At 37.2% G+C, this 27,952-nt stretch overlaps 1 protein-coding gene across 3 annotated transcripts in view; it reads left to right on the forward strand.

Annotated features, from left to right (window-relative positions):
* The window catches only part of IPCEF1 (interaction protein for cytohesin exchange factors 1), a 181,847-nt gene that overhangs the window by 73,941 nt on the left and 79,954 nt on the right, over nucleotides 1-27,952 (forward strand). For all 3 annotated transcript variants that reach the window (XM_027601050.1, XM_027601053.1, XM_027601052.1), the window contains one exon: nucleotides 18,814-18,866. In XM_027601050.1, coding sequence (XP_027456851.1) covers nucleotides 18,814-18,866 — 53 coding nt within the window. The remainder of the gene's footprint in view (nucleotides 1-18,813; nucleotides 18,867-27,952) is intronic.

Consider the following 27,952-nt stretch of genomic DNA (forward strand, 5'->3'; position numbering starts at 1 on the left):
ACCCTGTTTCATCCTGCAAGAAAGTAATGAGATTTACTGTTTGCAGAAAAATTAAGCATGTTGCTACGGAGAAGCTGAAAAGGCAAATTATTATAAGAGACAACACTGCTAATGTCCAAAGGGCCCTGAGCCTGGAGTCTGAATTAAAATTCTGACTTTATAACATGCTAGCTGTGGAATGTAGGTGGTCTACCTGCTCTATGTGTCAGTTTCTTTGTAAAAGTATAGGTGATGTTACTTTACAGAGTTGACACGCAGACCAAAAACAGTTTGCAATAATTCTGCCAAATATCATGGTAAGATCCTCTAAGAGAAGTCACCCTATTCTTTAAATTTTTTTTCCTGAGAAATAAATGACAACATCACTGTATAAGTTCAAGTTATACAGCACGATGGTTTTTCTTTTTTTACTGAAATATGGTTGACATATAATGTATTAATTTCAGGTGTACCAAATAATAATTCAATACTTATATACATGATGAAATGATCACCGTGATGTCTAGTTACCATCAGTCACCATACAAAGTTATTACAATGTTATTGACTGCATTCCCTGACAGTATAATCATTTGATTTACATATATTGTGAAATGATTACTCAAATTGCTTCAGCAAACATCCATCTTATATAAATACAGTAAAAAAAAAAAAGAACAAAAGAATAAAGGGAAAAAAATTTCTTTTTGTGATGAGAACTCTTAGAATTTACTCTTAACAACTTTCCTATACGTCATACAACAGTGTTAGCTAGTCATCATGGTGTAACTTATATCTCTAGTACTTATTTATCTTACAACAGGAAGTTTGTACATTTTGACCACTGTCCTCCAATTTCCCCTCCCCCAATCCCTGCTTCTGGTAACCACAAGTCTGATCTCTTTTTCTATGAATTTGCCTGTTTTTTTAGATTCACATATAAGTGAGATTTTGTCTTTCCCTGTCTGACTTATTTTACTTAGTGTAACACTTTCAAGGTCCATCCATGTTGTCCCAAATAGCAGGATTTCCTTTTTTTCATGGCTGAATACTATTTCATTGCATATATATACCAAAACTTCTTTATCCAATCATCTATTTATGGACATCTAGGTTGTTTCTGTGTCTTGATTATTGTGAATAATACTATGAACACGGGGGTGCTGATATTTTTTCAAGTTAGTGTTGATTTCCTTCAGATAAATACTCAGAAGTGGAATTGCTGGATCATATGGTAATTCTATTTTAAATTTTTTGAGGATCCTCCATACTGTTTTCCATAGTGGCTGCACCAATTTGCATTACTACCAACAGTGCACAAGGGCTCCCTTTTCTCCACATCCTTGCCAACATTTATCATCTCTTGTCTTTTTGATGATGATGGCTATTCTAACAGGCATGAGGTGATAGCTCATTGTAATTTTAATTTGCATTTTCCCGATGACTAGTGATGCTGAGCATCTTTTCATGTACCCATTGACCTTTCATATATCTTCCTTGGAAAAATGTCTGTTCAGGTCCTTTGCCCAGTTTTTGATTGGCTTATTTGCTTTTTTGCTCTTGAGTTGTAGAAGTTCTTCACATATTTTAGATATTAACAGATACATGGTATATCAGATACATGGTTTGGAAGTTTTTTCTCCCATTCTGTAGGTTTGTCTTTTTACTTTGTTGATGGGTTCTTTTGTTGTGCAAAAGCTTCTTAGTTTGATTTGGTCCCACTTGTTTATTTTTTATTTTATTGCTTCTACTTTAGGTGTCATATCCAAGAAATCATTACGAAGACCCATGTCAGGAAGCTTTGTTCCTTAGATTTTCTTCTAGGAGTTTCATGGTTTTAGGTATTACATTTAGGTCTTTAACCTATTTCAAGTTAATTTCTGTGGGTGGTGAAAGAGAGGGTGTAGGAGTGTTGACAGTGCTGACTCCATCTTTGGCCCTCCTTGTTCATGTCCACACAAAGACCCCCTTAGGGCTATGTGTTCCAGGCGCCTTGGAGGTTAATATATGGCCTCACTGGAATGCAGGAAGGCTTGTCTTGAGCTTCTCTCTGCCACAAAGATGGCACCACTTTAGATAACTACCCTTTGACCTCATCATAATGCCCCTCACTCTATAAAAGCTGTAGATTAAGGTCTGCACTTTGTGGAGAATAGCTGTGTGGTGCCCAGGTCATCTATCTGCCAGTCAGTAAGTTACCCTGAATAAAACTGTGCAAACAGTATGGAGTGGTTTACTTTGTTTTTTGGTCTCAAAGTACCTTCTCAATTTGAAGATACTTTACTGTCCCTCCTCCACCTTCTAATGTATGGGTTCAGTTTCATTCTTTTACATTTGAATATCCAGTTATCTAGCAACATTTATTGAAGAGACTGTCTTTTCTCCACTGAGTATCCTTGGCTCTCTTGTCAAATATTAGTTAACCATATATGTGTGAGTTTATTTCTGGGCTCTAAATTCTATTCTAGTGGTCTGTTTGTCTGTTTTTATGCCATTACTATCCTGTTTCGATGAGTATAGCTTTATAGTACAGCTTGAAGTTAGGAAGTGTGATACCTCCTGCTTTGTTCCTTCTCAAGATTTCTTGGGCTATTTGGGGTCTTTTGTGTTTCCATATAAATTTTAGGGTGTTTTTTCCACTGTAAAAAATGCCATTGGAATTTTGATAGGGATTGCATTGAATCTAGAGATGGCTTTGGTAGTACTGACATTTTAACAATATTAATTCTTCCAGTCTGTGAACCCAGAATACTTTTCCATTTATTTGTATCTTCAATTTCTTTTTTCAATGTCTTGTAGTTTTCAGTTTTGAGACTTTTCACCTCCTTAAATTTATTCCTAAGTATTTTATTGTAAATGGGATTAATTTCTTTATTTCTTTTCCAGAATTTTTGTTGTAGTATATAGAAACACTACTGATTTTTTTGCATCCGTTTTATATCAGTTTTGTATCCTGAAACTTTACTAAATTCATTGATTAGATCTAACAGTTTTTTGGTTGAGTTTTCATGGTTTTCTTTATACAAAAGTATGTTGTCCACAAATAGAGTTTTACTACTTCTTTTCCAATTCTGCTACATTTCATTTCTTTTTCTTGACTGATTGCTCTAGCTAGGACTTCCAATACTATGTTGAATAAAAGTGGGCACCCTTGTCCCATTCTTGATCTTAGAGAAAATGCTTTCATCTTTTCACCATTGAGTATGATATTAGCTGTGGGCTTGCCATATATGGCCTTTATTATGCTGAGTTATGTTCCTTCTATATGCAATTTGTCGAGTTTTTATTTTGAATGGAAGCTGAATTTTGTTTGCTTTTTCTATGTAAATTGAGAGGATCATATGATCCTTTTATTAATGTGATGTATTACATTGATTTGTACACTATTGATTTGAACTATACTTGCATCCTAGGGATAAATCCTACCTGATCATGGTGAATGATCCTTTTAATGTGCTGCTAAATTTGGTTTGCAGTATTTTATTGAGAATTTTTACATCTAAATTCATTAGGGATATTGGCTTGTAGTTTTCTTTTCTAGTAGTTTCCTTTTCTGGTTTGGTATCAGGATAATGCTGGCCTTGTGAAATCATTTTGAGAGTCTTCCCTCCTCTGGTTTTTTGGAAGAGTTTGAGAAGGATTGGTGTTAATTCTTTAAATGTTTGGTGAAAGTCACAAGTGAAGCCATCTGGTCCTGGGCTTTCCTTTGTTGGGACATTTTTTATTACTGATTCAATATCCTTACTGTTAACTGTTCTATTCAGATTTTCTATTTCTTCCTGATTCAGTCTTGGTAAATAGTATGTTTAAATTTTTTTTCCATTTCTTCTCGGTTGCCTATAGCCTCTTCATAACAGCCTCTTATTATCCTTAGAATTTCTGTGGTGTCAATTGTAATGTCTCCTTTTTTATTTATAATTTTATTGATTTGAGTCTTCTCTTTTTTTTTCTTGCTTAGTCTAGCTAAGGGTTTGTCAATTTTATCTTTTCAAAGAATCAACTCTAAGTTTGGTTAATATTTTCCATTGTTTTTCTCTATTTCATTTATTTCTGCTCTAATTGTTATTATTTCTGCTCAGTTTGTCCTTCTTTTTCTAGTTCTTTAAGATACAGAGTTAGATTATTTATTTGGGATCTTTCTTGCTTCATATCATAGGCGTTTATTGCTATGACCTTCCCTCTTAGAACTGCTTTTGCTGCATCCCATAAGTTCTCGCATGTTGTATTTCCACTTCTGGAAACTTAATTTCTCCTTTAATTTCTTCTTTGGGCTATTGGTTGTTCAGGACAGTGCTGTTTAATTTTCATGTGTTTGTGAATTTTCCAGTTTTCCTCTTGTTATTGATTTCCAGTTTCATGACATTGTGGTCAGAGAAGATACATAGTATCATTTCAGTCTTCTTGAGTATGTTAAGACTTGTTTTGTGGCCTAACATATGGTCTATCCTAGAGAATGTTCTATGTGTGCTTGAGAAGACTGTGTATTCTGCTGTTGTTGAATAGAATGTTCTCTTTATATCTGTTAGATCCATTAGTGGTGTTCCGATCTGCTGTTTCCTTATTGATTCTCTGTCTGGATGACCTCTACACTGTTGAGAGTGGGTTATTAAAGTCCCCAGCTATTATTGCATTACTGTTTATTTCTCCTTTTAGTTCTGCTAGTTTTTGCTTTATATGTTTAGGTGCTCTGATGTTGGGCATGTAAGTATTTACAATTGTTATGATGTGTTGATATGTTAACCCCTTAATCATTATATAATGACCTTCTTTGTCTCTTTTACCTATTTTTAGTTTAAAGTCTATTTTGTCTGATATAAGTATAGCTATCCTTGCTTTTTTTTTGGTTACTATTTACTTGAAATGTCTTTTTCCATCTTTACTCTCAGTCTAGGTGTGTCTTTAAGGCTAAAGTGAGTATCTTGTATGCAGCATATTGTTGGATCTTGTATTTTATTCATTCAGCCATTCTATGTCTTTTGATGGAAGACTTTAATCCTTTTGCATGTAAAATAATTATTGATGGGTAAAGACTTACTATTGCCATTTTGTTAATTGTTTTCTGGTTATTTTCTAGAGCCATTGTTCCTAGTTTCTTAACCTGCTGTCCTTTTTGTGTGTGCTTTGATGTCTTGTATCCATATGCTTTGACATCTTTATCACGTCCTTTTGCATGATTATTACAAGATTTCCCCTTGTAGTTAGCATGAGGCTTACAATAAAATATCTTAAACTTATAACACCCTAATTTGATAATGAATTAACTTCAATAGAATTTGTATACTTTACATTTTTATTTCTTATCCCCCTCACATTTAGGTTATTGCTGTTATAATTTACATGTTTTTATCTTGTGTAACTAATAACAGATTATTGTATTTATGGTTATTTTGCTACATTCATTTTTTAAAAATTTTAAACTAGAGTGGTGAGTTATGCACCATTATTATCATACTGCAAAATCTAACTATGACTATAAATGTACAATTGCTAGTGAAATTTATACTACCTTTTTGTATTTTTATGCTGTTAATTAGCGTTTTTTTACTTCCACTCAAAGAACTCTCTTTAGCATTTCTTGTAAGGCAGGTTGGTTGTAATGAACTCCCTCACTTTTTGTCTGTTTAGAAGTCTTTACCCCTCTTCATTCTGAAGGACAATTTCACAAGGTATAGAATTCTTGATTGCTAGTTTCTTTCAATATTTTGAATATGTCATCCCATTCCATGGGGTTTCTCTTGTATATAACTTCTCTCTTTTCTCTTGCTGCTCTTAAAATTCTTTGTCTTTGACTTCTGACAATTTAATTATAATGTGTCTTGGTGTAGTGCTATTTGGGTCCAACCTATTTGGGATCCTTTGGGACTCATGCATCTGGATGTCTGTTTTTTTTCACCAGGTTCAGAAAGGTTTTTTTCACCATTATTTCTTTAAATATACTTTCTGTCCCTTTCTCTTTCTCTTCTCTTTCTGGAATTCTATAATGCAAATTTTTTTATTGTGTTCTATGATTCCCATAGGTTTTCTTCATTCTTTTTCATTCTTTTTTATTTTTGCTCTTCTGACTGGATAATTTATAATGTCCTATCATGCAGGTCACTGATTCTTTCTTCTGCATTGTTGTGTCTACTTTTGAAACTCTATCAAATTCTTCAGTTCAGTTATTGAGAATTTCTTTCCTTTTTTATGGTTGCTATTTCCTTCAAACTTCTCATTTTGTTCATGCATTGTTTTCTTAATTTAGGTTACTTGTCTGTGTTTTCTTATAGTTCCCTAAACTTTCCAAAGAGGATTATTCTGAATTCTTTGTCTCACAGTTCATAAAAATCCATTTTTTTTCCTTCAAGTTTTTATTTAAATTTCAGTTAGTTAACATACAGTGAATATTAGTTTCAGGTGTAGAATTTAGTGATTTCCATTTCTTTAGGGCCAGTTATTAGAGTTTTATCAGTTTCTTTTGGTGGTATCATATTTACCTGTTTTTTTGTTTTGTTTTGTTTTGTTTTTTTGGTGATCCTTATTTCCTCATGTCAGTATCTGTACATTTGAGTAATGGGACTCCTTTTCCAGACTTTACAGGTTTGCTTTGGCAGAGGCAGTTTTTTACGAGTTAGCTCAGTTTGGGTCTCTAGGTGTGTTTGTTGGTAATGTCTTTGGGCAGGTGAGACAAAAATATTGTCTATTTTTGGGTAAGGCAACTGTTTGAACTCTGATGATGGAGGTGGGGGGTGTGCCACTGGTTGAGAACAGTTGCATAGGAGTATAGGCTTGGTTCCTTACCCAAGTGAGGCTATAGGCTATAGGCTATGTCCCACAGTTGCTTGAATTCTTTGGTTAGGCTTACTAGATGGTTGGGACTGGGTACTATATTTAATAGTAGCTGAGGCTATAAATTAGCTTTCCAACCTAATTGGGAGGACAGTAGGCCAGGGCCCAGGCCTGTACAGCTTGTTGTTTGGGAAGCTGAATCAGGCCTGAGGGTGCACTGAATTCCCTGGTCAGGTGAATCCACCAGTTTTGCTCTGCAGATGAGGGAAGCCACTGGCTGTGCTCTCTGTTCCAGTGCCACTGTATGGAGGGCTGTTGAATGTACTATGCAGCTTTGTGTGTGCTCTTGTCACACAGGCTGAAGGCTGTCTTCAGTGACAAGTAGGGCTATGAATTAGATTCCCTGCCCAAGTGTACTGGAAGCAGCTCTAAAGCCTGTTTGTTGTCTTAACTCAAGCCAACCTGCACCCTAAGTTCCCTGGCCAAACAGGGCCACTGGCTTTGCTCTGTAAACTGTTGGCTCTGTCTGCCCTACTCTTGACTCAAGCACCCCTGGGCTGCACAGCTTCCAGTTGTTTTTACCAGCTCTTCTGGTTTGATGGGGCCAGGAGACTCTCTCCACAGCTGGTCTCAGCCCCCTTGCCTGGGAGGGGAGGAGACATTCCAGGCTATCCTCAACTTCCCAAATAGGCTCTCTAGTTGGGAGGGACCAGAAGCTACCATCAGCCTTGACTATGAATGAATCCCTCTGCTTGCATATAGCACGGGACGCCTCCACACTTGGTACTGGCATGTTGCTCTGGAGGAGATCGGCTCTTTCCACCTACCCCTTGGCTCCAGTGCCACTGGGCTGCACAGCTTCCAGCACTTGTCATCAGCCCTTTTGTCACATGGGCCTGGAAGGCACTCTCCACAGCAGGTGGGGCTCTGACTCAGTATTTTGTCTGGGTGTGGGCAAAACAGCTCTGGGGCTGGTGAAACTTGTTTTAGGATCCCCAACAGACAGACCTGGACCCCCCAGAGTTCCCTGTCAGAGTGCAGTCCCAACTTGGTTCTATAGGTGAACAAAGCCACTGGTTGGGATTACTACTTGGGCACTGCAGGTGTGACCTTGGTCTGCCAAGATCTGTGTGCTGGTTGTTGAAAGCCCCTCCGCACTTCTCCATCACAGATTTTTGGTGGCTGGGCTCTACAGATTATTCTGCAATCCTTATGGTGCTCTTTTAGAGTAGAGGCTCCTGCAAAGTGTCTCACAATGCTGGGGGAGGCCAGCTGTCCCCTTGGGTTGTCTTTTGCCACTGAAGGCACTAGAGGCTCAGAGGGACCTCTGCACATGGTGTGGCCCTGTCCTGGGGGAGGGGCAACATAGTCAACATGTAGCCTCTTCTCCTATCCTTCTAAGGCTTTGTCTTGATCTTTGAGGTGCAGGGGGCTGCTTCAGCCTCACCCTTATGCTCCAGGATTCTCTCAGTGGTGTCTTGTTCTTGAAAAGATGTTACTTGTTCCTCTTGTGAGGGAGAGCAAAGTAAGAAACAACTTATGTCACCATCCTGGTAATGTCATTCCAGTTACCCTATTCTTAATAAAGGAAGCCTTCTCATTATTATGCACAGCAGTTTAGCTCTTAATGGGCTCCACCTCTCCTGTCTGACAAGGCTTGGGGCACTACCTCTGCAAAATCATAAGGCCTATTCAAGTGGTATTTCCCAGTGAGAGAGCTAGCCAGACAAAAAAGGAATTTTGGCTCAACTCCACAGCAACAGGTGCAAACAACAGGCAGCTTATGTGATAGTTTTTCTTTTTCTGGCTTTCTTCCAGCCAGCAACGGTCCCGTAGTAGAGACCACTGTGCTATGTAGGGTATACTTTATTAACTTCGATGGAAAGTGTTCAGTGGAAGGGTCATTTGGGAAAGCTGAATTAGAGTGATTGGCTGCCTCAGAGCAGTGCCCATATAGTCTGGATTTTACAAGCAGAAAAATGTACTATCTTTCATAGAGAGAAAATATGATTATTATTCTTGTAGAATGAAGAATAACAGAGTAGAGAAATTTGGAGTTGCAAATTGCAGAAAAGTAGAGGCCATCCCTTGCCATTCTTTTCTGATCTACCTTAGAGCACTGCATCTGCTCTTACCCCTGCAAACTGGAGCGAAGGCATCAGGTGTCGTGACTTAGGGGCTGCCATTGTAGAGAACCAGGGTCTGCTCCTAGGTCAGACTGTAGTGGACCTAATAATTGATACTTTGTCTAGGGGCTCCCAATGTTTCCTGCGGCCTCATCATAGGCTTCGTGGCCCTTTCCCTACTTGATGTAGCATCTTGGTGCTAGTACAAATCTTTGAGGAGCTTCCTTGGGTTTCAATCACAAATCTCTTAGATTGGACCCAGACACACATCTAGACCGAGTCTTAGAATGACTGTCTCCTAGAAGTTCCTGGGATCTGTCAGTGGCCTAGGAGAGGAGGCAATTATCCTGTAGGTTTTATCTGCATTGTTGTACAAGGCTGCTGCTAGTGTGTATGTGTGTGTGTGTTTAGGAGTGTGTGCAAATATGTTTTGCACGGCCCCTGCCTATAGAAATAATTTGAATAGCCCAAAGTCAACATGCTAGCCTAATTCTGGAAGGCCTGTGGGCGCAATCACTTACAGGGCTGGCATTATGGAATTTAAGACAATCATGGGAATACAATTAGCCCCACAGAGATGAGTCTCTTCTGGCATCCAGTCGACTCTGTGAGCTGGGGAAGGGAAAGTGCCTCAGTTGGGAGCTATGGGCATGGGTGACCTGTCATGGTCCCACTGGGAGATCAGCAGGGTCCTGCCCATTTGCCTGAGCCCTAAGGGCATGCGTGGGGTGCAGACCATAATCACTGATGTTTTGGGTTCTGGAAGCTCGCAGAAGGGCCAGAGACCCCTGCAGTCCAGGGACATAAAGGAGTTTCATGCCTCCCTAAGGGGCATGGTCAACAGCCACTTGTATTTGGTGCAGGTTCTTCCAGGAGGTAAAAGAGGCAGATTGTTCAGGATGTCTTACAGTTTGCCACTTGCTTGTTACCATGGTAAAATGGTCCCTTGGGAACAGAGATTGACATGATTGGCTGAAAGAGAAGCTTTCCTTGCTTAGATTTGTAGATTTTTCTGTCTAGGTCTTGATTGTCGGGACTGACAGCTTCTGTGGGGATGCAAGAAGGACAAGTGAGAGAGAGGTCTGCCAGTCTCTTCAGATGATATATCACAGTATTTTAGTGGTGTTGAAAATAAAGTAATTTTAATCATCATAGTTTCTGTTTAAAAAAAGCTGTGCTCTGAAAACCATCTGTCAGTTCATCCTCAAAGTGGAGCGAGAAGAGAAATGTAGCAAAATGAGTGGAAAAGTTAACAATAAAAAAGAGAAAATAAATGAAAGAGAAAGAAAGAATAAGATATTTAAAAGCTTGCAGGAAATAGATTAGAATCAGGATGACAATAGAGCTTAAATTTAAAAGAAAAATGGGGGCACCTGAGTGGTGCACTAGGTTAAGCGTGTGACTCTTGGTCTCAACTCAGGTTGTGATCTCAGTGTCGTGATCTCAGGGTCGTGAGATCGAGTCCCTCGTGGAGCCCCAGGTTGGACTCTGCACTGAGCATGGAGTCTGCTTGAGTTTCTCTCTCCCATTCCTTCTGCCCCTCCCCAACCAGAAAAAAAAAAGTCTTAAAGAAAAAAATGAGATAATTTGGTTAAGCCATTTTTCCTTTCATGAATTTCCTGGACCAAGTAACAACTCCAGACCATCCCCCACATACATCACTGTGTATGTGCTCACAGGGAGGTTATCTTGTGTTTTGCTTCTTTCTCTACTCCTCTGCCTTAACAAGAGATCTCCTGCTAATTGGCAAAACTAACGGATTATTTCATGTCCTTTGCTTTTATATATGAGCAAAGATGGATTTTTCTCTCTTGCTTCCCATGGCGTTGCTTTGATGGACTACCATGTAACAGAAGATGCTTGCTTATGGTTCTCAATTGCTAGTTAAGTTTGTTACCACACATATTATGTGCTTTTTGATGTCTGAGACTTCTGTCTCTAGAGTGACCAGCATTTTCTTTTTTTTTTTTAAAGATTTTGATTTTATTCATTTGAGAGAGAGCGAGAGAGCACAATAGGGGGTAGGGTCAGAGGAAGAAGCACACTCCCTGCCGAGAAAGGAGCCTGATGCGGGACTCGATCCCGGGACTCCAGGATCATGACCTGAGCTGAAGGCAGTCGTTTAACCAACTGAGCCACCCAGGCGCCTCAGACCAGCATTTTCTATTTCCTGTTTAGCTCTTGTTCCTGAATTAAGAATAACGCACATTGTTTGCCTCTGTTTATGAACTTTCTATAAATTTGTTTGCTGCTCTGAGCATTTCTTGTCAAATGCCAGTGTTGTAATTTTAAAGGATAATCAGGTTATGAATTAATATGTGGGTTTTCAAAATTTTAGTTCAGAGTTGTCTTGCTCTGTAAAAAAAAAGAATAAACCTAGGTCATGGTTTATTCCACCTGAAAAACTATCTTTAAATCACACAAAAATTTGTCTTTTTTTAAAAAAAGTTTTTATTTAAATTCCAGGTAGTTAACATGCGGTGTAATATTAGTTTCAGCTGTACAGTATAGTGAACCAGCCCTTTCATATAACACCTGATCCTCATCTAAATTGTCTTCTTTTCAAAAACCTTTAAAACTAGGCATGGTGCTTACTTTGCTACATCATCCCAAAGATTATAAGGTCTAGAGGGGAATAATCAAGGCAGTTACTTTTGGATCAGTTGAACCAATAACTGCCTTTAGTGAATATCTTTCTTTGTTCTTTAAAAAAAATTATACTAGCAATTGCCTTCTTTATCAATAGAGCATTGGTTGCATGTTGATATTCTTGGTTTATTTTCTGGTTTTAAAATAAGACCAGAGTTCATATTTCTAACTTAACTAGTTTGTGAAACAGTTTTTGAAATATATTGCTAGAATAAACTTGCATTTTGTTTGACCTAAAACAAAATAGAATGATTCTTCACTGGCATCCTAGTCAGCTTGGGCTTCTATACCAAAATATCATAACTGGGTGCCTTGTCAACAACACAAATTTATTTGTCATAGTTCTGGAGGCTGGGCGTTCAAGATCATGGGGCCATCATGGTCGGGTTCTGGTTGCAGACTGCCCACTCTACTTGTTTCTTCACATGGTAGAAAGAGAGGGAGCTAGCTAGCTCTCTGGTCTTTTAAAGGGCCTTACTCCCATTTATGAGGACTCCACTGTCATGGCCTAATCAGCTCCCACAGGCCCCACCTCCAAGTACATCACAGGGGGATTAAATTTCAACCTACGAATTTTGGGATGGGGTGGAGAACACATTCAGTCCCTAACAACCAGTATATATTAAGGGATTTATCTTGTTTGAAATTAGCTTTATTATCCATTTGGTAATGAAATGGGTTTTCCACTTTTCAGTTACAGAGCTCATCAGGAATATATTTGATTTCATTTCACAAACTTAAAAAAAGTATTTGTGGCCTCATTGTTTTGGCTGAGTCTCATGTGGTGGTGTGTTAAGGAGTTATTTTTAAAAGAAGATAACCGTCTCAAATGCGACTGAGAAAATTATTCCCTTAAACCCTTAAACTCTGAAACAAGGCACAAGAAATGTCTCTAGGAGAGTAGGTTAGGGAGTTTAATCAACCTTGAAGCATAAAAGCTATTTTATTTGATGAAACCTGTTATCACACTTGCTCACATCCTATAGTTGTCTGCTAATTCCATCAGGAAGAATAGTTTTCTATAACAAAGCCATTTCCAGGTAATTTCTCCCATTCAAGATGATTGCTACCGCTTGGTGAACACGCATCAGGTCTTGCAGGTTTCTCATATGATATTTCATTTAATTCTCACAAAATCCCTGAGCTGGTTATTACTTCTGTTTAACATATGTGGTGTCTACTATGCAGGCAAATTAAGCTATTTTAATAAGTTTCCACATTTAAATAGTGGCAGAATGAAATGTTTGACCCTAATCCCTGCGTGGGTAGTAGTTTTGAAACATGTTATTTTGGTTGTCTACCCAGAAAGTAATTTGGAAACCTTATGTACTCCCTGACATCTTACATTGTCACCTAGAATTTTTATTGTATGTTTGTTTAAATAGTTGTGAAAGATGTCATTTCTGGCATATGATACATCTTGACAGTAAAGGTTCTATTTCTTTTTTAAATATAACCTATGTGATAGAAATAGCACAGAGATTTGGTATGTCACATATATATTTTTTAAAAAGTCATCTTTGGAGTTTTAATTTTACATTGCTCTGTTTTCTTCCCCTGTGGAACTCATATTTTCATTCTACTACTCCATGGGTTTTTATCCAATTATTTAACATATATATTTTTTGCTTCAAAAACTTTCATTGATGATTTTATACATTTCAGCAAAAAATACATACTTAAACTGAAATTGATTTAATTTTTTGTGTGACATAATTCTTTAAGCCATATAAGATTTCATTTGGAGTGGGTTATCATTATAATTATTATTAGTACGCAATTTAGCAAACAACATGAATATGCTATTTTGACAAATAATGATTAATACAAGAGGTACATACTTTTATTAAGAATGCATCATTTAATGAGATAGATGAGGCTTTTCCCCTAATTATGGAACTACTTATAGGTGAACAATATTGCTAGAATGAGAGAGTTCAGAACGAGTTTTAATCCTTTTGTTGGTTCCTATGTATGTGAGCATTTAAAACTGTTTTTCACATAAATAGATGGAAATAAAGCACTTTTGAACCCCTTTCAAGTATATGCCAAATACCTCATGTGATCTATTACAACTGCTTTTAATAATTACCAGAGAATCAAAATAGATTTTTCTTTAATTTTGTTGAAAGCAAAGAATTAGAAACCTCTTGATTTATGAAAGTTATTTGTTGCCTTGTCATTAGGCTCTTATACATTTTTAATTCCTGGGAATTATACAAAAATCCTTTATAAAAAAATCCTTTATCAAGACATATCAAATAACTACTCCTTACTTTAACTCTTTACTTATGGACACCTTGCTTAAACTGATATTCTCAGGGTTGGGAATAAGGCAAAATTATTACTTTCAAAATACTTTTGTCAGCGTCATTATTATTTTTCATTAACTGCTTTCATTGTGTGCTTATAAATATTTTTTATCAAAATCTTGGAGCTACATATTTAGCTTATCAATATATAGATAAAAAGTATGCTGTATCATGGTTAGCTGAGCTGGTTCTCATTATCTAAACAATAAGCAAACATATTTACATTAGCCTCCATGACCACTATTTCACTTCTTAATTCTTTTGGATTATGGCTATGTGCTTTTTATGGAAGAAGAGAGGCAACAGTTGAGTTTAAATTGTTTTGATGATTCTTCTGCCCCAAATTATCTTTGAATCATTTTGGTGAAATTTTCAATTTCATGTATGTTCACTACTTCAAGAAATAAAGTACTGAAACTCTAAATTATTAAGTAAACAGTCACAGAATAGCCTCTACAATGGCACATCCATGCCTACATACCCCCCTTCGCTTTCTTCTTCCCTGTCCATACCACTGATTACATATTGTTTCTACGCATTTGCTCTTTGACTCAGAGAAATCTGACATTGACAGTCTCATTTCCATATCCTGCAGATTGGGAAGGGGAATTCTAGAGGGATATTCCTGACAGCACTATTCCCCTAAACAAAAAAATTTGGAACTCATAGGTTTTGTTTATGGAAACTCATCTAGAGTTTAGTGTTTTTACTGGTTTGTATTTTTAATTCATTTACTCAACAAATGTCTACTGAATCACCCTGTGTACAAAGACTGGGGATACAGCAGTAGACAAGTGAACAAAGTATGACACAGTGCCTGCCCTCAGGTAAGTTATATTATAGTGGGGAGTCAGATATGAAAGAACTAATTATAACATTAATAATTCAGTACAATTATGAGAACTTCTATGAATAAAAGACAACGTGCTATCAGAGCATACAAAAGGGGATTGATCTCTCATAAGATCTGTGGAAAGAGATGAGTAGTTAAATGTGCATTGAAAAACATTGCTCTGGGCAAGAAAGCAAACCAGGACATCAGCTGGGATGTTTCTGCAATGGTCCAAGAGAGACGTACCTTTGACAACAGTGGTTGCAATGGGTGTAGACAGAGTGAACACACCTAAGAGATTGTTAGGAGGTTAAGGGATACATATGTACAAGGGAAATATTCCACACGATCAAAGGAAAACTTAGTATCTGTGACTAGAGCAGTGTATTGTCAACAAACCCCAATGCTTAGTGGAAAATTAGAGATGAATTTTTTTCTTTTTGTCTTCCATCATCTTCTGTCAGTTCTACTTATTTTACTATTAGAAAGCTGGCTGAGCAAAGGGATTCAGAATCTCACTGAAATAATAGTTTTCTGATGGAGTGATCTATTCTTTAAAAAAAATCATTTTGACAACTCTTGCCTAAGCTGTGTGCTTCACTTGGATAGGGCCTGGGGCATGAAGAAGACTAGGTCATGGCCTCTACCTTTGATATTCTCATTGTCCAACGAGGGAGACCTGTCCACAGCATCATGGTACATAAAATACCAAATGGCCATTGAGGGGTTAATTATGAATGATGTCCTGTCGGAGACTTTGGGGGAGCGAGGGTGGTACCCTGCCATTAAGAGAGAAGGCTGTGGAGTCTGGGCTTGGATTTGGAAATGATTTACTAACTTCCTCCTCTAAGTTTCCTACATTGTCTCATCTAAGACATGGGAGTAATAATAGGGGATTATTCATAGGTGGTTCTAATAATCATATGGCGTGATACATGAAAATCATCAGTTGGCAGAGGACGTAGTAGTGGCTTAATAAGTACAACAAATTTAGCTGTTCTGTTGTTCTAGGGGAGGGGATGATTAGCCCTCTGAGTCAGGAAAAGTTACACAGCAATGCTTTATATCATATTTAAAGGGTATATATAGCTAACCTTTATTTTAATAAGTTTGGGCTAAAGGAATAAATATGTTTAAGACAATAAAATAATTTATTGAATATTTATTACATGTTAGGTACTGCTCTGAGTATTATAAAGATATTTTCTAACTTCATTTTTGTCTGGCCTTAAGAAGGAAATACTATTACTATGCCCATTTCACAGATGAGAGTCCTGAGGTCCCAAAATATCTGTTACTTGCCCACGATTACATAGTAAATTGCTAACCTGAGATTTAAATCCAGTTCAGACCAACCCAGAGCTTTGCTCTTAAGTTTTACAAGTTTACAACTTCTTTACTTAAAAGCGCTGCTGAGTTCAAACCAGCTTTTACTTATTATGTATTTGCTCAATCAATAGAACTTAAAAATACATTGCTATAATAAGTCAATAAAATATTTATTTTATTTTATAAATAAATACTTATTGTAGGAAATAAATACATAAGGGAATAAACAATACATTATTGGTTAGTCTGATTCTCATAGATTGATTACTGTACACATTTTGCTGTAAATATCTTCAGACATTTCCCCCCAATGCACTGATATATGAGATGTATGTATATAAACCTATACTTTTATGATAAAAGATGAATGGGATCACCCTGCACATGTTTTTACCTACTTTTTCACTAAGGATATATTATAAAACTCTGCATGTTTAGTGTGGTAGTGTGTAGTATAGTTGATAGAGGATAGTAAAGACTCAGCAAATGTTGGTGGTCACTGATTGTCATCATCATCATCTTGAAAAATCACCCTCCAGCTAGGCTGTAATAATTTGACATTTCAAAAACAGCGCATTCTTTTCAGCACACCTCCACCAAATGTGACTTCTATCACGTAATTTTTGTGTGTGTGCTAATCTTGAAGATTAAAAATGGAATCTTGTTTTATTTTGCACTTATTTTATTGTTAATGAGGTTAAACTTCAGCATATGTATTTTTATTCTTTGAAATTTTTTCACCTGTTTTTCTATTAGTTTGCTTATTATTTTCTTATTGGTGTATAAGAACTCTTTATATTATGATTTTTTAAAAAGTTTTTATTTTAATTCCAGGCAGTTAACATGCAGTGTTATATTAGTTTCAGTTGTAAAATATGTTAATTTAACACTTCCATACATCACCGGTGCTCATCACCACAAGTGCCCTCCTTAATCCCCATCACCTATTTCACCCATCTCCATACTCCCTTCCCCTCTGGTGACCACCAGTTTGGTTTCTATAGTTAAGAGTCTGTTGCTTGGTATGCCTCCCTGTCTGTTTTTTTCCCCCTTTGCTTGTTTGTTTTGTTTATTAAATTCCACATATGAGTGGAATTAGATGGTATTTGTCTTTCTCTGACTTATTATTTTGCTTATCATAATACACTCTAGTTCCATCCATGTTGTTGCAAATGGCAAGATGTCATTCTTTTTGATGGCTGAGTAATATTCTGTTGTGTAAACCACATCTTCCTGATCCATTCATGGGCACTTGGGCTGTTTCCATAATTTGGCTATTGTAGATAATGCTGTATAACATTGGGGTGCATGTGTCCCTTCGAATTAGAATTTTTGTATTCTTTGGGTAAATATCTAGTAGTGCAATTGCTGGATCATAGGGTAATTCTATTTTTAACTTTTTGAGGAAATTCCAAACTGTTTTCCAGTATGGCTACACCAGTTTGCCTTTCCACCAACAGTGCAAGCGTTCCCCTTTCTCCATATCCTCGCCAACACCTGTTGTTTCTTGTGTTGTTGATTTTAGCCGTTCTGACAGGCGTGAGGTGAAGTCTCATTGTGGTTTTGATTTGTATTTCCTTGATGATCAGTGATGTTCAGCAACTTTTCATGCCATCTGTATGTCTTCTTTGGAAAAACATCTATTCATGTCTTCTGCCCATTTTTTAATTGATTCTTATGTATTAAGTATATATTGCAGGTATTTTCACCAGCTTGTGATTTGATTTTTACTTAGGCTTTAGTCTATTATTTTATTTATTTATTTATTATTTTTTTAAAGATTTTATTTATTTATTTGACAGAGAGTGAGTGAGAGAGAGCTAGAGTGGGGTGAAGGGCAGAGGGAGAAGCTGAGTCCCCGCTGAGCTGGGAGCCTGATGCGGGACTCGATCCCGGGACTTTGGGATTCATGACCTGAGCTGAAGGCCAACATAACCGACTGAGCCACCCAGGCGCCCCTAGTCTATTCTTTTAAATAAATAAAAATAAGCAATTAAATTTATGAATCTTTTTTTTTACTGTGGTTTTTCTCTTTGGTATTTTATAAATAAGTGTTTTACTCATACCTACATAATGTGGATATGATATTTTTGACATTAAAAAGGGGGATCCATTCTTTGAGATTTGGGAACCATTGGCATAAGGAATAAAGTCACACACAGACCATGGATCTGTATCTCTGGTGTCACTGAAAGAGATTGAAAGTCTCTCTGTGTTGGGAAGAGTTTCAGTGGCTGGTGGATGTTTAACAAGTTTCTTTGCTTGTCAAATTCTGAAAATTTGAGCTTTTGTTTTCATCTGCTTTTCTTGAAACCACAGAACATCTTGTCTATCAGGTAATCCACTACAAAGTGCAATACATCAAAAGGGCCTCATCTTCATACTAAAGTTGGGACTTTTGAGGCAAAGGGATTAGTTACATTTTTGAAATCGTTCCGTTAATACAATCAGAATAATAGTAATGGATCAAAATATTTCCACATCTTACACTGTGTTGTTCATCATGGAGAGGAAAACAGTTTTGTTTTTCAAAGATACTTGTTTATATGTAACACAATATTGAGTATGTAAATAATGTGCATGTCTTGCTGTAGACTTGAAAGGATACTAACCAATGTGCAGATGAAATTCTGGCTTATTTTATGAACTCAGTTTTAAATGTTGGCTTATTGAATTCTGTGTTAAAAAGCCATTTAGTGAATTGCTTTTATTGTGAAATTCATCAATCAAATAGAAATGCCTTTCCTCCTGTCAAAGAGATACATGATTTTATGAACACTTTAATCCCACATTTAACTTAGAATCTTTTTTTCTTTTCTAGCTTTTGTTTCTACCAATTTGACAGTATACATGGCGACTGATGGCAATGCTCTTGTAAGTACCCTTTGACTTAAACATTCATCGTCAGTTTGATGAATGAGTAAAAAATTAAACAAGTTGATCTTAAGGTCGGCTAGCTATTTATTGTCCTCCATTTCCTTAGCCACGTTGGAATTAAATGATCCTTTGGTTAGGTTTCGGGGTTTCTTATGCTGGCTATTTGCTTTTAAAGATCAAAAACAGGGCGCCTGGGTGGCTCAGATGGTTGGGCGTCTGCCTTCGGCTCGGGTCATGATCCCGGGGTCCTGGGATCGAGTCCCGCATCGGGCTCCCTGCTCCTTGGGAGCCTGCTTCTCCCTCTGCTTCTCTCTCTCTCTCTCTCTCTCTCTCTCTCTCTCCTCCTCCGTCTCTCATGAATAAATAAATAAAATCTTTAAAAAAAAATAAAGATCAAAAACATAACCATGATATTTTTTAAAAAAGATTTTATTTATCTATTTGAGAGAGAGAGAATGAGAGATAGCACGAGAGGGAAGAGGGTCAGAGGGAGAAGCAGACTCCCTGCTGAGCAGGGAGGCCGATACGGGACTCGATCCCGGGACTCCAGGATCATGACCCGAGCCGAAGGCAGTCACTTAACCAACCTAGCCACCCAGGTGCCCAAACATAACCATGATTTTAATGTATGGTACGTAATGTATCTCTGTGTTTGAGGTCAACTATGGTATTAGTGCAACTTCTCATGCCACCTCTATGGGAAAATTCTGCCAATTATTATGCTGACATTGTAGGTTTTTCTAAAAATAATTTTATAGCTATAAATTTGCCTATTTAGGTAAGTCAATTGAGCAAGTATATTACCTCTATTAGACAAAGACACTTATGATGAAGGGAAAAATAAAAAGTTGATGTAGATAACATGGTATTTCTAATAGGAGGGGGTGTGGGGTAGTGTGGGGATTGTATGGTGTGCATCTTTTGGCAAATCTAATGACCTCATGATGGATGAATAGATAGAGTTTTTAGAGTAGAGCCAAAAGAAGCAGAATCAGAAGTGGGGTGTTGAGAGAATATAGTAGGGGCTTCCTGCCCAATAGGGGACATGGCCAATGGTTTCCTGATGCAAATTAGGAAATGGATGTCAAGGCAGGTTGTAGGATTAGTGATGGAGAAATTGAACTAGATAGCTCCTGGAAGGGACATCTTACTAAAAAGCAGGGCAGCTGATTAATTCTCTGCTTCATTAACAATTTCATTTCCAGAAACAGAGAAAACAATGAGAGCACTTTGATTCTGATGCTAATTCTAAATGAGGAGGAAAAGCTTGTTAGTGATGAAAATGGTAGAAACTTTGGGAGACAGGACTGCAGAAAACTAAAAATGAAAACGCAAATTATAGTCAGTTATGTACCCTGGGAAATTTGCCATCTAAAAACTGCAGAAAAGGAAAATGTGATCCCTTGGACACAAATGGGTAGGTGTTGTTTGATCATGGAAATGTGAATAATCATGATGAAGATAAAGAAGATGAACAATGAAAAGCATACATGCAGCTGCAATGGGATTCTTGGCCAGGGTTAGACATGAAGGCATATGCATGGGCTATCAAATGAGGGTCCTGTGGTCAAGGGCAAAAGGAGGTGGCCATCACAGATTTGTAAAAGAGGAACACTAAAGTTTACAGTACCCAACGTTTATAAATTTTTTTAATGCATATGATTATAAGGACGTGTGTATGTGTTATATGGAGCAAAGAAATGGAAAGGAGAATTAGAATGGTTGGATCCTTGAGAAAAGTAATGGAGGGTTTAATTTTTACTCTGTTTTCCTATCCTACCGAAAGAATGTAGTGTTCCAGCTGGAAAGAGTTCATCATATATGTTTAAGAAGAAATGGAAACAAAGATAATAAGAGAGCACCTAAACACTTTAATGAATTCATTCATTCATTCATTCAAACATTCATTTAATGTTCACTGATTACCTCTCCTGACTCTATCATGTATCAGCCATTGTACTACATAGGACCTGGAAACGGAAATATGATCTGAAACAAGTTCAAATCTCCACATCTTAAGGCAAGTAAAACCATGGCTATTAGAACAGACTGCAGATGCGATCACCAGAAGACTAACATACCACCCATTTAATTTCCAGTCAAGAGCCAGTACTGCTGTAATATGTAACCTGCTTCCCCTTGGACCGGGAACAAGTGGATTCTGTCCTTACTGGTGGGAACTCTGGCTATTTATGGGTCTTTCTCATTTCCTGAGCCATCCTTCACACCTAGACTCAATCAGCTCAGTTCTCCTTGTGTGCCTATTTACCTGTTATTTTTATCTCATAGTCATCAGTGTCTAGATGGTATAGCTAAACATCTCTCTTAAGCATTTCTTCCAGCTGCTTTTCAATGGTTACCCTACTTTATATTTCCATTCAGAAAATTAGTTCAATTTTCTGCTGTCATTTGTTCTCTAAATAAAATGTAGCACAGGAGACCTATTTTTATGCTAGGTAGTTTCAGTAGGCTTGACACATTTGACCTAATCACATCCCGAATTACACTTCATTTCCACTAACCTAACATTTATTGAGCTCTGTGTGCTGAGCACTCTGCTTGCTGCTTATGATGAGGAGCTTACCATCTTCAGGGGGGAGGGCAATACTTTTAAGGCACTTTTGTTGATCCTGACCTGACAGTTATTGAGGTTGGTATGGTAAATGGTAGTAGTAAAACTGCTCAAGAAACTAGATTCTAAGGATTTGAAATTTTATTATGTGTGCGGTAGAAGAACATTTTTTTCCCCGTTAAGCTGAGTTGTTTGTTATCTGATAGTAGTCTTTTCTCTCCTCTGAAAGAAACAGCAGAATTTTCAGAGCTAAAGCTTCACAGAGGACCAAAGGTATTAACTCAACAAGTTCTGTTGGTTTTACCTTCTTAATATTTCCCCACCTTCCCAGACACGACACTTGTCCTTCCCTCTGCCCATTGGGCTTCTTGCTTCTGCACCTGCCCCCTCCAACCCACTGGTCATGTGACAGCCAGAGTGAGCTTTCTTACACGCAGATCTGATGGTGCTACTTGCCTGCTTATATCTGTTCAGTGGCTTCCCACTGGCTTTTGGATAAACCTTATAGTTTCAAACATAATTTACAAGGCCCCACACGATGTGACTTCACTACTCTAAATGTGGTTATGTCCCAAAACTCTGGGGTGTCTGCCTTTGGGCTCACGCCTGCATCTCTGTATTAGACCCTCCTATGCTCAGGTCTTCATCTTTCAGGCTTTTGTTTTTATCAATTCGTGGGGTACGTCCCCTGACTCCCCAGTTCTGGGTAATAGCACTTCCATGTGGACCTCCTTGTTCAATTCCCTCTATTCTGCCTTTGACTAGAAGCTGTGTGAGAGCTTGCTTGCCACTGAATCTCTAGTCCCTGGCACCAAGTAATTGTGCAATAACTGGTGGTTGAATAAACAAAAACCATAATTTACCCAACTGTGGCCTGAAAGAAAGAATTAACATAATCATCTTTAGGATCTAGGTCATAGCTTGTTGGGAAATCTTCAACATAATGATTAGACTTCGTACAATCCCTAAACATCTCTAATAATCCACTTGTGTAGTCCTTGATATTTATAAGGCTTTCCACATATCATGCTGTGGTGATAACAAAGTATTGTATGCTAAATCAGTATTACTTAGTTTTTTTATGATTAGTTTCTCACTAAAATAAATAGATGAATAAACACGAACAAATAACAACTAGCATATATGAATCCTAAAGGCTTAATTAAGAAATTTATCTGTTTTCAGATTTTAGTAACAACGTTATAGCTAAGAAAAGAAAACAGCCTTAACTTAAAGATGACAAGGCTCAGAGGGAATGTGACACACTGTCTCTTTTACTGTCATATGTCCTTCTTTTACTTAAAGCTTCTGAGAATTCTTACATTCAGGGATGGCTCTTGTGGGAAAGCAATGATCAGATTTATCTTTGATAAAAACTTTATGACAATGATTTCTCAAGAATTATTTTAAATAAAATTACTTTATTAAATATTAATACATAATAATTATAATAAATGTATATGAATATAAATTAATATTAAATAAAATGTTAAGGGAAAACTTTCCTGAAACAAAAGTCTCTGCATATAAATCACGGTAACTGTGCTCAGTTTTTGTGCTCGATGAGGACAAGCTCATTGAATGTGAAGGGACATTCACTCCTGGCGCTGTGGCTGTGTTATCTGCTGTTGCCTGGACTGCCGTCTGTGGGATGGTTGGCCTAACAGCAACCTGGTATTTGTTGTGTTTCCTTCACAAGAAAGCTCTGCATTCATTACTTACACATCATGTGTTGCCTGGTCGTTGTGTACAGTGTGCAGTGGGCTACCTGGACATGATTGCAGCCCCCATGGGAAGCTGACTGCTCCTCTAACTCTATGCCCGTGGTGTGTGTCTCAGGGATGTGGGGATAATTCAGGGTTGAAGAGAGGAATTTATTTTTCACATTTTTGATCAACTAAAAAGAGCTCACATTTTAGCAGCTTGTTTTTTAGTCTACATGAACATAATGCTATGTTAAAATGGCTTTGCCAACGGTGCTGTGCACAAGCCTGATGTACAGATCAAAACTGGGAGGCTGTTTAACACATTTGCTGTTCCAGGTGGGACTTCCAGCAGAGCACTACCTGACAGCTGTCTAGGGAATAGATTCCTGGGTGGGGGCTTGTTAGCTGCCTCTGGAAAATTTCTGCCCCTTCTGCTAGTGCCCCTCCTCTACCCCAAAGAAATTCTTATTTCTTTGGTTTTAGATTCTTAGTATTTGGAGGATATGGTTAAAATAGGATGCTGGAGAAAGCTGCGATAGTTTTTGAGGAAATGATATTTTAGATACAAGTAGAGATTTGGTCAACACAAGTTTATTTTACCTACAAGGAAATAGCAAGGGTCAACACTTCAGGTGAGTTCAAATTTAGTGTCAATCAATACCAGAAGATTTTCTCTATGCATGCACTGCTTTGGGGGCACGAAAGGTATTGGAGCAATCTTATGTTCCTTAAGTCTGTTGATGTTATTTAGTGGAGGCATTTTTCAGCTCTGAGTAATCAAGCAGTAGATGACTTTCTGGATATTTGTTAAATCTCCACTTGTGCCAAGGCTACTAGTAAGGTATCATATGAAGTAAAAATTGACAAAAGACATGGTTAATGTTTTGGTAAATATTTATTGAGTGCTCCCTATGTGTCAGATATTGGGCTAGGTGCTAGATTTTGAAGTCAGGACTTGTTCAAGAACATCAATTCTATCTTAAAGTCTTGGCCCAGTCATTGAATCTAAATACAGTTGTAGTCATTCAACTACAGAGCTGATAAAAGCCTTGAAAACTTTAAAAAGCAACATGAACAGGGGTAGTGACTGAGTAAACGTTTGAACTAAGGGAAAGTGCCTGTCTGAGATTACTCACAGGTTCTGCATTGGACCTTTGGGTGGGTAGGGTTACCACCATGTATGTACCACACAGATACATAAACACATTAATTATAATCCACTTCAGAGCATCAGCAAAGTGTTGTGGAATATAGGAGACAGAATAAGCAAAGTAACATAGAATTAAACAATAGAGTCGACTGGCCTGGGTCCCAGTCTTGGCTCTGCTACTGGTTAAGTGTGATCTAAGGAGATGTTACTTAACTATACCAAGAGGAAGTTTCTCATTTGTGGAAAGGAAAATAGAAATGTACCTAACATGAAGATTTTTGGGAGATAATATGAATCAATTATTATAGTGACTACAAATAAATATCACTGCATGAATATAAGATTCTTATAGGAGCTAACTTCCTTCATGGTGGAGAAGGCATTTGACTTGGGTCAGAAAGGATGAGTAAGCCTTAACCAGATGAAAAATGGGGTAGGGAATAAAGTATTCAAAAGTATGGAGTTGTCAAAGTACTTGACATTTCTGCATAATAGAATAAAGTTTAAGGTGCCAGAAAAGGAAATGAATGGATGTCTTGTTGGGATATTAAGGCTACTATGGAAAGGGAATTGCTTGTCATTTGAACTGTGATTTCAAGATAGACTCTTATTAATGAATGACTGCCTTCCATTCAGTAATGGTCCTGTGAGTTCACACTTTGATATTCTGCTCTGCTGGAAACAAGAGCAATGCTAGACAAAGAGAAACATGGAAAACCAAAAAAGCACAGGTAGGTTCAACAATACAGTAATCATCTCTGTGGATTAGAAATGAAAAGCAGCAAGCAAGACTGAAGCTATGGGCCTAATGGGTACCTTGTTTGGAAGCAGGGAATAGTTTGCCTCCTGGCCCAGGTTAAAGGGGTTAAAAAAAAATGCTCCACTAAATATGAGGCGAGTCATATTCACTTCCTGATGACAAGTAAATGGGGGCTCCCCCACTTGTGAAAGGGGCTAAAGATGAAAACATTTGTCAAACCACTGCCCGGGGTTATGCAATTAGCTCCCTAAAGGTTAGGGAGGGAGGAGACAGGGACCCAGCTTCAAAATCAGGAGCAGGACCTAGTCATCAGCTAGATCAGTGACTGGATATGCAAGATTCTTTATGTTCACCTCAGGACATGATTTAGGGCTGATTCTGCACCCAGTAGAGGCAATCTCCAAACTGATAAAGAGGGAGCCATGGGCACAGTGGAGAGAAGGGAGGGGGTTGGGACTACAGAATATCAAGAATGATAAGTATGTCTTAAAAGAGTGAAAAGATAGGTCACATACAAAGACTGACAGACTTATAGCAGCAATTTGATCAATATAATAAATGATAGAAGACAGATGATCAGAATCTTCAAAAGTGCCAGGTGAAAATAATTTTATACTCGGCTAAACTATCATTCAATTTCGCGGGCAAAATAAAGACATTACTATTTACATAAAGATTAAGAATTTGCTACCTACAAACCCCCATTAAAAGGATTGTTAAAGGAGGTACCTTAGTAAAAAGAAAAGTGAATCCAACAGACAGACATTTGCTAAAGGAAACACAGGTGATCATAGAAATTGATAACATGTCACTAAATTTAATTGTCCATTGATGAGTAATGATGATAATAATAACATTTTATCAGAAAAGTAAAAATCTAGACTATCATACCGAGAGAGGACACTGAAGCAGGAGTTAAAAATGCGCTGAATTACATGTTCTTTTCACGATGAATTTAGAAATACTAAATTGAACAGCAGAGGAATAGCATGTAAAGAAATGGAAGAAAGGGAAAAAATAAAATAAATGTAAACTAAAAATGCAAAATGAAATTACAGTAAATGTTAGTAGATTAAACACCTATCAAGATGCACATATAATCATATTTAAAAAAATAAAAATCTAGTTATAGGCTGCTTATAAAAGAAATAGCAAAAGTAAAAAAAGAAAAGAAACAACAAAAATGAACAAACAAAAAAACATACACACAAAAATGCCACACAGAAAGACTGAAAATAAAAGAACTGAAATACTAACAAAGTTATAGCTCTGGCAACAAAAATAGGAAATATTTGGGAAACAAAATTAGCAACTTTGAGGTTTACATGGAATGCTTACAAAATTTGACTATGTAGTAAGTCACAAATAAATGCTAACACATTTCAAGAAATTGATGTCATAAAGATCATATTTTCTGAACAAAAGGCAATGAAGTTTGAACTCAAAAAGAAAAAATTTAGTAAAAAGTTCTCATATGTTAGGAAACCTACAAGTGCATTCTAGAATATCTCACTGGATGGAAAAAAATGACTTAGAATTATAAAACAAGGAGGTATAGGTAGAATTTAGATGTAAATTTATAGCGCTAAGTGTATTATTAAAAACAAAGAGTAATAATAAATGAGGTAAATATTATCTGCAGGAATCAGAAAAACAGAGTAAATATAAAGAAATTTGAAGAAATAGGGATAATAAATCAAGAGCAGAAATTAATGGAATAGTTAAAAAAATAAGTAGAAAGATTTCTGAAATTCTGAAATAAGTCACCAAAATACACATGAGGTTGCAGAGAACTGAACATTTTATATATTGGAGGAGATTGTAAGTAGGCCCCTTGAAAACAATTTGGGAATATCCATGTGAGTGGATAAATACTGTCACTCTCATTCATTGCTGTGCTCTATCAGAACTAGAGCTGCGTGGAAAAAAAATCTCAGAAACACTATATTGAAAATTAAATGTCTATTAATGCTATTGTTTACAGTATTGCTTAAATATTGTTCTCAGTGGGTTAAGTTAAAGAAACCTCAACTGTATTCATATTCTAACTCATTGAGTACATATTTCTTCCTTCTTTTCTTACTTTTTGATGTTTTATTTATTTATTATTATTATTATTATTAATAATGTTAGCCAACATATAGTACATCATTAGTTTTTGATGTAATGTTCAATGATTCATTAGTTGCATATAACACCCAGTGCTTATTACAACACATGCCCTCCTTAATACCCATCACCCAGTTACCCCATCTCCCCACCCCCCTCCCTTCTGTAACCCTCAGTTTGTTTCCTGGAGTCCAGAGTCTCTCACGGGTTGTCTCCCTCTCTGATTTCTTCCCGTTTACTTTTCCCTCTCTCTTCCCCTATGGTGCTCTGCACTATTCCTCATATTCCACATATGAGTGAAACCATATGACAATTGTCTTTCTCTGCTTGACTTATTTCACTTAGCACAATCCCCTCCAGTTCTGTCCATGTCAATGCAAATGGTAGGTATTCATCCTTTCCGATGGCTGAGTAATATTCTATTACATATATGAACCACACCTTCTTTACCCATTCATCTGTTGAAGGACATCTCAGCTCCTTCCATAGTTTGGCTATTGTGAACATTGCTGCTATGAACTATTTTTTTATTTTTTCAAGATTTATTTGTTTATTTGAGAGAGAGAGCATAAGCAGGGGCAAGGTCAGAGTGAGAGGGAGAGAGAGAGTCTCAAGCAGACTCCCCACTGAGCGTGGAGCCCATTGCGGGCTTGATCTCACGACACTGAGATCATGACCTGAGCTGAAATCAAGAGTCAAACACTTAACCCACTGAGACACCCAGGCACCCCTTAATATTATTTTTAAAGTGATAAAACATAAACACAGTTGCGTTTTCCTACTGAT

This window comes from Zalophus californianus, chromosome 7 (genome assembly GCF_009762305.2).
Source record: "Zalophus californianus isolate mZalCal1 chromosome 7, mZalCal1.pri.v2, whole genome shotgun sequence".
Lineage (NCBI taxonomy): Eukaryota > Metazoa > Chordata > Mammalia > Carnivora > Otariidae > Zalophus > Zalophus californianus.